The sequence below is a fragment of the Symphodus melops genome (assembly GCF_947650265.1).
Source record: "Symphodus melops genome assembly, chromosome: 8".
Lineage (NCBI taxonomy): Eukaryota > Metazoa > Chordata > Actinopteri > Labriformes > Labridae > Symphodus > Symphodus melops.
Genome location: NC_136698.1, coordinates 15,475,174 through 15,487,260, shown reverse-complemented (window position 1 = coordinate 15,487,260; position 12,087 = coordinate 15,475,174). Strand labels below are relative to the sequence as shown.

General features: G+C 40.7%; 1 protein-coding gene across 1 annotated transcript in view; it reads left to right on the top strand.

Moving 5' to 3' along the window:
* Positions 1 to 12,087, top strand: part of ell (elongation factor RNA polymerase II) — a 34,310-nt gene that overhangs the window by 11,475 nt on the left and 10,748 nt on the right. Inside the window, exons 2-4 of the mRNA XM_079350862.1 lie at positions 3,144 to 3,188; positions 10,402 to 10,523; positions 11,831 to 11,994. Of these exons, the coding sequence (XP_079206988.1) occupies positions 3,144 to 3,188; positions 10,402 to 10,523; positions 11,831 to 11,994 (331 nt within the window). The remainder of the gene's footprint in view (positions 1 to 3,143; positions 3,189 to 10,401; positions 10,524 to 11,830; positions 11,995 to 12,087) is intronic.

The window sequence follows — 12,087 nt, the reverse complement described above, 5'->3', positions numbered from 1 at the left end:
CATCCAAACAGGGACAGAATGACCAGCAAACCATCCACAGAAAGACAAAGTGAGCAACATCCTGTTTGCACATGATCTTGTGACACCATTTGTACAGCTACAAGGGGGCTGCGCTCACGCTCGAGAAGCGACCCGCTGAGGCAGAGCGCGTTCCGTCAGACGGAGCAAAACTGTGGCGTTGAGTGAATTCAGCGATCGGCCTACAACAAAACAAGTCTATCCTAGGATAGTGAAATAATTGACTGTTTAATCAAACAATCTCTGGATGGTGTTGAACTTTTGGGATGGATAAAATATTGAAAATGAAATAATCATTAGATTACCCAGCAGTCTGTAGTCTCAGAGCTTTCAGTACTGTTAGTTGCAGCACTAAGTCAGAAGAGCTTCGGCCGTATCAGTCCATCAGTCGCCATTTCTCAAAGCTTTTTTTTTTTTCTCTCCATGTTTTAAGGTTGTTTTGTTGCATAGTAAACACTGGGCTATGGTCCCTGGATGTACTCTGCTCTGGCGGCGTTTATTGTTGTGTGGTCTAACGGTTAATTCACATCCCTGTCCTTCTCCTGCGTATGATAGAGTCCAGAGACCCGAGCGTGGGTTTGGCGAGTGCAGCCATGGAATGTCTTGGAGCTAAACCCAGCAAAACCACTGCGCTATTTTTCTCTCTATTGTCAAACTTGATTTATCTTGTCTCGTGGGTCAGCCTAAATGACTGTTGTTGAGTAAAGAGGGGTGGGCTAGCTACAGAGCCCAGTTAGCCCTCCAGTCAGTGTTAGTTTTAGCTGCGTACATTCCAGGCCTTCCTCTACAGTAGGCCTGCTCAGCCGTCTCACACAAAGTCCTGGCTGGAGTCCCTTTGAAACTCCTAGATTTGCAGATTTTTTCTTGATAAATTCCTTTTGGATCGTGTCATGACACTGTTTTCTTATTAATGCAGGTGTTTTGGCTTTTTGCAGCACGTTTCTTTTGTTTGCTGCACTTTTCAGTGATTGCATTTGTTTTTGTTTACACTTGCATCTGCTTTTAAATATGATTTCTGAAGTTTCTGTACGTTTTCCCTGATATACGTAATTTTGGCTGGTACAGATCAGTTTCCCCTGTCAGCCACTGTAGTATTGACCTGGTTTAGATTTCTATGAAGTGCAAAATATAAACATTCACCTGACATTAAGATTTAAACTCTGCATTTGAAAGTTGAAAAAGATTAAAGTAAACTCCTCTCTTCCCAATTGAGCCATTAAAGGGATACTTCACCCATTTGCATGAAGCTGTGTATCATTAGAAACATGGTAGTAGTGTTGAATGGTCGTGAATCCAGCCCTCATTTTGCCCTGAGATGAGAAAAAATATGTTTTTCTTTGCCTGGAAGTTTTCTTCATGTGATGCAATATGACGCTTTTTGGGTGAAGTATCCCTTTAAAGCAGCACAGAGGTGGAACTTCCCTCCAATAGTGTCCAATCTCTAATTATTTATCTCATATCTCACAATGTTTCCCTTTTTGTTGCTGGAATTTCCTTGTCAAATGTTTTGAATTATTTTCAGTTTGACGTTTGTGACATCAGAGGAAAATCCCACTTTTGAAGGATGTTTCAATAGACTTTTTGAGGACACTTTGTTTTGGGTTGTGCTCTCCGTAAGTTGCTTACTGTTTTCACGTTGCAGCTCCCACAGCATTTGAGAGAGACAGGGAGCTGGTTTGTTCTATTACAGCGTGGGACTCCAAACTGATTTGTTGTCTGAATGCTTTATAATTAAACCCCTCAGATTCACTTGACCTCCTACAGCTCATCACCTGTGTTTAATAAGAACACATTACTTGTCTCTCTGTTGACCCATTGCTCAGAAGAAGATAGCATTATGTCTTTTTATTGTCCCTCTTTAACTGAGACTAACAGAGCGTAACCCCAGGACTCCTGGGTCTGATAGTGAAACAGCTTAAAGCAGAGTTGAAAACCTGTCCCAGGTCTACCTCTTTTCCTGCATTTTCAAAACTGCTCTTACATGCTGGATGCTATTACTCTGCATTTATCTTTCATTAGGTGAAATAGTTGATCTTGTCTTGCTAATTCGTGTCAGATGTGCTGGGAGTGTTCTCACACAGGATTAACCTACATATTAAAGCATGACCAAATTCCTGTTTGGCCAGTCACCTGTCTTTAAGCCACAAACCTCACATTTGGTATCACATGAGCAAAAAACAGCATATCGACCCAAATCAGGAACATGTAGTCATATATCCTTGGACTGTTACCCGACTTTTCTAAAAATAGGAAATCTACTGATTGATAAACAGATCATTTCAATATAAGACAGTTTTAACGTTTAATCACACTGAATGGCTGCCTTTCTCCCTCATAAGATGACCTGATGATCTGAGCCTTATTTGGAGCTGTTATGTTGGAAATATTCTAAAAATGTCAGCGTCAAGCTCCAGCTACTAGGTGATTGCTGCCTAGCTGGGTGGACAACAACACACTCTTTATAAACTGTGATTTCTGTTTTTTTCCCTTTTTAGGCTAAGTTTATGTCAACAACAAAAATATGATTGAACTTATAGTGGAAACACAATGTGTTCACTTTGCATTGAAGGCCTCCGATTTTCAGACACCTGATTTGGTAGAGCTATGGTGAAATTGAAAATCTAATTAAACTGTAGAAACATCTTCATGATTTGAATTGAGTTTGTCCAGATTTGAAGCATTAATCTGTCTCGCAGCTTTGAGCAGAAACTGAAATGTTCGTGGTTTGTTCATGGCTAATGTGTGTAATTGTGTGTGTGTGTGTGTGTCGTTCCCAGCCTGTGTAAAAATGTGTTCATACAGAAGCTTAATAAATAGTCATAAAGCCTGATCTGCTCTCCAGTTGTTAAAAAAAGGATAGAAGAACTTTCCTTGGTCAATTCATAAATCAGATTGAGTTTAACCTGTTAACATTTCTAAAGTGATGTTGCAGCACTCAGCTCTTCAGAGATATAGTGAAGAACATAGTGTTTTTTCCCACATGTCAAGAGCCCAAAGAAGGTTAATGAAAATAAACAATAAATCCATTTATTAATGGAACTCAAACAATGTAGTCTGGAGATTGATCTGAAATCAAAACTGAAATGTGATTAATTTTACAACTCTGTTTTTTTGTCTTTTTATAGGTGCTGTCATCGTGTCCATTGATCAGGTTTAATGGAAACCAAGGGGTAAGAACATATTTCTCACCATTTTCTCCTTACTCTTCCCCATGACTGCTGTGTATGATTCTTCTTTACGTTTTCAGAAATAACAGAAAGATGTGATTTATTTCAAAATATATTGTTATATTTTGTCAATATCCAAATTATTTTCTTATAACCTCATACACAAAAACTCACCTTTTATAGTTTTCATTTCTCATCTTAAACACCAACTGAGGAACATTCTCTCACTCACACGCACACAGACACACGTGCGCACACTCATTAGCTTTCTCACAAAACATGTGATTATGCCAACAATGGTGCCAGCTGCAACCTAACAGTTTTTTTCCCCCAGATGATGTCTGTGTGTGTCTGTGTGTGTGTGATGTCTCAAAGGGACTGCAGTAGGGAGACGCAGGAAAGATGCTGTCGTACCTTTCCTTCACTTTTTTTTTTTTTTTTTTTTTTTTTTTTTTTTAATGCTATGTGTCATGTCGTCTGTCAGCATTGCTTGATCAGGATGCAGATCAGAATCACACTCCTGTCACTGTGACCTGATTAGGGGAATGTTTACCTGACACTCCTGCTACAGGCAGCTGATGTGTACTGGGTCCCTGAACAAAGCTTACCTCGCAGGAGAATAGATTTTCAACCTTTTTAAAGTGGCTGTTCACTGTGTGAATTGAAAAGCAGACGCCACACTGATGATTTTCTCTGTGGAAATGGATCACACAAAAGGACGCTCTCTGTTGCTGTTAAATTGTCAGTCAGTCGTGTTTTAAGCTAAATTCCTTTTCACTGCCTGTGTTTTGGGTTGGGGCAGAGGTCACAGGGACAAACAGCACAGCCTGCGTGGCATTAGAGATGAAAAAAGACGGCCTGTCATGGACACAAACCACAACTCTTTGTGAAGTGGCTTTGTTCCATCGAACATAATTCTGCTGTCATGCTCAGGCATGGCATGTGGCAGCTGGCTCTACTGACGACTCTGCAACCATCCCCTTGTCTTGTCAAGAGTTTGTCACTTGGTTTCAATTATCAAATGTCATAATGCTGCAGCCCACATTAGCAACTGATCTAGAAATAAGGCTTGGATGTGACCGTTCAATGTAGAAGAAGACATTAAATAAAGAGCTCTTACATTAAATGTCAGCATTACAACTTTACTTTCCTCTCTCGTGCATCCTTGTGAAGACCTAAACTCTTCAGAGTCATACGACAAGTTTGATTGTTAGAACGTTTAAAAACTCTTAAAAAGAGGAGATCACACATGCAGCTGTTCCTGTTATGTGATTCAGCACTGAAATATTAACGTGCCAATGATTTTAAACGATGGCCAAATGAGAATAGAATAAATGACAGCTGCACCAACACATCAGTTGGTCCTGTCCATGCTGCATGGTAATACACGCATACACACAGCTTGTTGTTAAAGTCTTTTTTAAGGCCAGTTGTGTTACTCAGGGAAATCCACTGAAAGCTTTCCAAGCTCTGAGATCTATTTCCACTGCAGCAGCAGCCTCAGACGCTGCTTTGACATTCATTGTGTCTGAAAGAATTCACTTTTGTTGATGTCATTTTTGTACGTCGTCTTTATTCTCATAGAAAGTGATTACCGTAAATTTCGGACTATAAGCCGCTACTTTTTGTCGCGGTTTTTAACACTGCGGCTTTTAAAACGATGCGGCTTATTTATGGATTTTTCTTGTGGGACAATGAGCTTGTGCCGCAAAAACATTTGACTTCGTCACATCGGATCTTAATATCAGTCATTTTGCGCTTTATGCACGCACCCTCATCATGGAAAACACACGGAGAAATACATATGATGCAGCTTTCAAGTTAAAGGCGATCGACCTGGCTGTCAAAGAAGGAAATAGAGCTGCTGCACGTAAAGTTGACACTGACAGCGACAACGAAAAAGAGACTGAGGAAGTGAGTAATGAAGTCATTCTGAGGCAGTCAATGGATGGACTTTTTCCTGTGAAATATATTACGGTAATCTTTTTCATCAGCCGCGTTACAGACACTGTTTGATAAAGGATTTACAGTAGGCTTCATATTTGCGGATGTTACCAGTAGTACGTATTTCATTAAAAGTTAAAAAAATGTCTTTGTGTCACGTCTTTCTGTGTAAATAGCTCTTGTTATAACGTGGACACCTGCGGCTTATAATCAAGTGCGGCTTATATATGTACAAATACATTTTTTTACCTATTTTTAGCCGGTGCGGCTTATATCCAGGTGCGCTCAATAGTCCGGAATTTACGGTATGTCATCTAGACTTCCAAGAATTCCTATTTCCAGTGTTTACAAATCACCATTCGTGGTTTTCTTTCCCCAAATTCATCCATAACATCTTCTCTTCAGTTTTCCTACTCTTCCACTTGAATGTTCATCAACGATCCACGATATCAATGCTGACTTCATCAGCAGCACTTCTCTTCTAAATGGACTTTGCTAAATTTTGCTAATTTATTGTGATGTGATACAAAAAGAGCAATCAACTGGTTCAAAGTGTATGTGGTACACAGATGTAAGTCATTAGAGTCCTGTTAGTTAGTTTTACGAGTCATGTACTGTACCTATGTTTTAGACTGTTGAAGTTGTAAAGTAACGCTTGTGTTTCACTTTACCATGGAGGAGGAAAAGCTGTTGGTGTGGAGATCTGAACGTTAGTCAGGAGTGTGAAAGTGGCTAAATTGCAGAGCAGATGGCCTGGCTGTTGAGATGAGATCTTCTTTTTCCATTCATCATATTCATTCATCTTGTATGAAGAGGAAGAATTGAATGAGTAAAATGTGAGATGTTTTTTTTTTGTTTTTTTGGGGGGGGTTTTAACCTCCGAAAGCAAATGCAGATTCAGACAAATCTATGCACGTGCTGTGAAGCTTGCATTCGCTCGCTTGTGTAGTGTCTCCTCTGTTTTTGCTCCTTACCTATCTCTCGCTCTCTCTCTCTCTCTCTCTCTCTCTGTCCCTCCCTCTCCTCTGGCCTTGTGTAGAGAGCTACACAGTGCGTGGGGGTCGGTCTGTCCCAACAAACCCCAGCCTGAAAAGAAGCATTGTTTGCTAGATGCTATGCAGAATGAGAAGTTAGGGCACGCTGCATGCAAAACAAGGAGGGGTGTTTGGGACTACCTGCTTCCACCCTTTAGAAAAGGGCATTATGATTACTCGTAGAGATATGCTGTTTGTTTGTCCCTGCCCTTTATCCTGTTTTACGTAACCTCTACTTGACTTTAGATGTGCTGTTCGGCTTTGTCTCGATTGTGTGACAACAGCTGGCTCGTGCACTCGAAGCTAAATAAAGACTTTAACAGAGGCTGTTGTAAGCAAATGTAACATTGTTATCTTGAAGAATTTGAACACAGCTTAGTCTCGTGTAGTTGGTGTGCACAGAATAGACGGGGAGAGTCGCTTTTCCTCTTACAGATGAGACACTTTGTTTTCAAACCGAGCTCTGTTATAGATGAAAATCAGGGTTTCAACAAGTTTGTTAAACTGGACTGTCAGCTTCCCCCCCCTCACTCTTTCATCCTCTACAATGTGAGTCAGTGAGTCAACTGAGTCCACTGCCCTCTGTGGTTTTCTCTGCCTCTTAGTCAGCTCTGGATTCACACACTGACCTTTCTCCTCTCGTTCCTGCAGTAATGAGTTCATTCCGCCTGTGAATTTGATGGGATGATTAGCAACACCATCCAATGGTGCAGCTTGTGTGATTGTTGATCCTCCTCCCAAATGCAAACATCACATATATTAAATAGCCACCCTATGAGACTCTTCTTTTTATGTCAAGCTTGTTTGACTGAGACATGACTTGTTCTCTGCTTTGTTTCCTTTTCTGAACATTTTGCAGCAGATATAAAAAAAAAAAAAAAAAATCTATCTAATGTTGTTATGGCTCGGCTACCTAAAACGACTCTCCTGTTGCTACTGGTTGCAGCAGTTTATAAGCTTCTCTTCAAAACAGGACTATTACTCGTGTGTAACGCCTACCTGTGCATGTAAAATGTACTAAAGGACAGAGAACAGAACAGAGGTGTTATACGTAAATTGGGGAGTTGACAGGACTATATACTGTATACTGTTACTTTGTAATGCTGCCACCCAACAGTGGAGCTCAGTTCAGGATAAAGGAGGTCTTTAATGCTGATTGAGGTCTTAAGTTAACTGTTTTTTTTTTTAGACAGGACAAAATCTGTAGGTAAATGCTATGTGCTTGCTATATTTCATGTTGGAGAGTAAGCGGTATTATAATAATAATAATTTACACTTTATTAATCCCACGAGGGGAAATTCGGTTTACACTCTGTCTAACACACACAGGCCGAGATACACACTCATGCACAAACAGGGTTTTAGTGACATGCATTAATGGAGAGGTCTCAGAGTGAGGGGGCTGCCCACAGCGAGCGCTCCAGAGCAGTTTTGGGGTTCGGTGCCTTGCTCAGGGGCACCTCGGCAGTGCTCAGGAAATGGACTGGCACCTCTCCAATTACCAGACCAGTTTCCGGACTTGGTCCGTGCCAGGACTTGAACCGGCGACCCTCCGGTTCCCAACCCAAGTCCCTACAGACTGAGCTACTGCCGCCCCTGTATTTACTGTATTTATGTTACAACCAGGTTACTTAAAATGATTGTTATTATTTCTCATCACTCGGTCTAACACACCTCCTCTGCAGGAAAAAGCTAAGAACAATGTAAGCATTGTTGGCATTCATCTTTTTTATAATGCTGTCTCTGTCACTTTAGGACTCGGCCGCAGGTGGACTTGATTTGTTTTGCTCGCATGTTGGCTTCACGTTTTACATGTGGATGTCGCTGCTTGGTTGACCTCAGAAGCTTTAACTTTGCTTCAAACACAATCAAGAACCTGGTGAAGGGTGTCATATTCAGAACATGTATGTTGTTACTGGGAAGCAGGTCAGTTTTCAGAAGGCCTTTTCACACAAAGTCAAAGTGTGTTATACCTGAATGGAATATTATGAGTAAATGAGAGCACAGGTCTTCAAGTAGGGCAAATAAAGGACAGTGTGTGTGTATTTATAGTTAGCCACCCGCAGCCTTCACACGTGTCAGGACCTTTGGTAAACAGAGCTAAGCTGCACACAGTCTGACCACTTTCAGTCCGACGTACTGACGAAGGAGGCCGTGAGTCACAGACTGAGACTCTGGTCTAGTCGAGGAACTGGTCTGAAGGACCTGTAATAATAATCGAATGGTAACTACAGCTATTTATTGTTGCTCTTGCTCAGTGTGACGCACATCACGTGTGTTAGAACGTAAATGAGTGCTCTGTAAAAAAATAAGTGCTGAACAGGGGAAAGCCTCAAACAACCATTGGAACTCACCCCGTTAGATAAGAGGTGTCACTTTCTAATTAGCTGTTTTAGTCCTCGAAGTGTAGGCAGTTGTAGCGAGTGAATGACTACTTTCTTTTAACAGACGAATGTGTCCGTCAACAAAAACTTTTGCTGAAGCATGAAGTACTTCATCTGCAGCAGATTCAGACATTAAACATAACTGTATAGAAATGTTCAATGCTTCTGCTGTTTGTCTTTTCACAAAGACAAGTCAGTCTTAAAGCAACATACTGTTGCTTTAAGACGTTCCACCTTAAAAAAAAAAAAAAAAAAAGGTACTTTCTAAGTTGATCTAATCGTGCACAGTCCTACACAGTGATGCTTTAATCACAGTCTGTTTTTATAATCTGTTAAAAAGTCCTCACATGAGCTTCAGGTGTTTCTCTCTTCAGAATATATCCAACAGATTCACTGTTGACAAGGCGTTCTAATGCGAGAACTACGCATTTTAACCTATCCTCAGATGGCGTTCTGGATTTAATGTGGTCAGATGTTGTACATTTTTCACTCTGTCCGTTTAGCCAAAGGCCCAACAGGGCACACGAGTTGGACAGAAGCAATAGCTATATTTTTTTTTTTTATGCAGCACATCATTTTCATGCTTTGTATTGAAACTATGTTAAATTGCATTGTCCCTATTATTATTATTATTATTATTATTATTATTATTATTATTAATAATGTGCTTTTACAAATGCTCAAAGGCACTTTACATATGAAAATCACACAATATACAGTTAAAAACAGCAAAAGACAGTATGAAACCGAAAAACAAAAAAGAAATAAAGTTATGTATTAAGAACTAATTTAAACAGGTGAGTTTTGAGCATGGTCTTAAAAGTTGAGGTGTGTGTAAGAAATACATGTTTTCCATAAAGGTGGTATCAGAGTGTCACCCTGCGCTTCCACTGTTTTTGTTCACATTTCTCTCTCCAGTTCTCTGCACTGTATCAAAAATCTTCCCTATTTTCCTCCAATGCCTAATCTCAGTAGTGTGTCTTTAATTTATTTAAGAGGAAAGCCAAACTGTGAAATAATTGCATCCATGTAAAGAGTGTCCAGTAGCTTGCTGAGGCCAGGTGCACATGTTGACAGTGGTTCACTCCACTCCCTCTATGCTCCTTTTTAAAATGAACACCTGTAGTGTTTGGGTCCACGTTTATTCTGGGCTTGGAAAAGAATGAGCAGAGCTGTGCTGAAGGCCAGACGCTGCCGAATTACCAAGCATAGTTCTCGTGTTATTGTAATCTACCTGTGGATTCTCCAGTCACATGTTTGGAAATAGTGAGGAGCACTTGGTGCTGCATTGATTTGTTTAGTTTAAATATGCTGGAAAGAAAAGATATTTGGCAGATTCAAAGGTGCATTTTGTGAGGTGTCCATTGTTATTTGAAGTCCACAGGAAAATGCCTGTGGCATCTTCACAGCTCTGCTTCGTCATGGCCAGGTGTTTGAGTCGAGCTATACAGCAGTGGAAGAAGTCCAAAATAAATGTAGTCTGAAAATAGGTAGTAGATTCTTCCTTTTTTTTACAGCTTGTCAGAAAGGTATCAAAATGAGGTAGAACAATGAACTGGTACTGGAGAAAACACATTTATCACAGCATGTAAAACGGTCCAAACTGTAACTTTTAGGGGCGCTGGACAGCCTATGTTGGTCGCCTCATGTACAGAAGTCCTCTTCCCTAGTCCAACCTCAGCCCTTTGCTGCATGTCATCTCCCACTCTCTCCTCCCAGCTCTCTTTTTCAGCTGTCTACCCCCCCCCCCCCCCCCCAAAAAAAAAAAAGAATAAATAAACTGTAACAAAAAGTTGTTCAGAAAAATATTGTTGTTCCAATTAATTTCTTTTATTCCTTCTCTTTCTTTTACAGAAAATTTCAATACCGCGGTCAGAAACTTCCACTGAACTGCAAACATTTACTTTCTACCTATCAAATGTGGGCAGAGATAACCCCCAGGGCAGCTTCGACTGCATCCAGCAGTACATCACAAGGTGAACAAAAAAAAACAGTTTTCTAAATCCAATATGCTAACGATGCTTCTTTTTCAGAAACAAAAAGTCAGGAAGGCCAATGAAGGAAATGAATATTGTGGGTCCGCTTTGGAAACTCAGAGCAACAGACTTAGAGCTCAGGACAACAATCAAGTTTGTTTAACTCCTGAATCTGTTGGATGCTTTATTGTCACAACTGATGAACACACCCGGACTTCTCTCCAAGCTTCAGCTTTAGTGGCATTACAATGTTAGATAATGTACTTGTATATTCTTGATTATACAAATATGATAGAGAGTGTGAAAAGGTGATGGAGTCCATTATGATCCAAGCCCAGTTCCACAGTTTCCTCGTCTCAAAGGTCCACTCATCTCTCTCCACACATTTCCTGAATATCTTCAGCGACTCCATCAACTAAAGACAAAAAGCCCAAAAATAATCTCATTAGAAAAATCTCAAACCAACCTGTCTCTCTTTATTTAACATAGTGTGCTTAGTTCCTTCAAAAGTAATACAGACAATAAGTGCATGAAAGTTGGTTTTCAGTCAGCTCTGGCTGTGTTATATTGCCTTTTTAAAGTTGTCTTTTTTCCTGGAGAAACAGTCGCGATGACACAAGACTGGCTTATGATGTCCTGCATCAAGCCTTTAAAGCCATTCTGCACACTTTTCTCTGGCTCAACATGTCTGAATGTGCTGACTAAACGAATGAGTAGGACCAGATGTCTGTGCTAAAAGAGGAGGAAATCAAAAAAAAAAAAAAAAAAAAAGCCAAATGAGAAACTGGACTCTTCTGCTTCTTGACTGTTAAGTTTTGAACCCCATTCTTTGAAACTATTTTGAACCAATGGGTCAAGTGGAGTTCATCCTCATCTCTGATTGAATCCTAATCATCCTTGAAATCCAATATAAAACCAGTATGACAGCACTGAGCTTCCACCGACTACGCCAGCGCCCGTCCCCTTTTCTGCCAAATCCTCATCAAAGTGGAGGCAAATCAAAGAGAGCCGGAGAATCAGGAAAGCATGGGATTTGATGCAGCAGTAAGTTGTACTGTGGGAACCCACAGTTGGATGGAAATTGAAAAAATAATGGCTGTGCCCTCAGGGTGTTTGATGGATCTCATCTGGGGAAGGAATGCAGTGAAGGGATGGGTTCTTGTAAACGGTGATAAATTAAAGGTTAATCCTGAGAATTTCACATCTTTCAGATAGAATCCTCTAAACTTCAACTGAGGAGAATGAGATGTGTTTGTTTTTGTGTCTACCTCTCACTCCCTGTCTCCCTCTTCTCTTTGGTTTGGCAGTGAAGGGAGCATTCAGCTGGATTGTCTGGGTGGGATCCATGACAAGATTACAGTTTGTGCCACAGATGACTCCTACCAGAAGGCCAGGGAAAGCATGGCCCAAGTTGAAGAGGAGACTCGCAGTAGGAGCGCTATCGTCATCAAGCCTGGGTCAAGATACGTAGGTGAGGACACGTGGTACAGAAACGTGCAGACCACCGATCGTAACGGCGTGTATGAACACACCGCTGAGGGGGAGGGGAATCAGATGTGTCCCT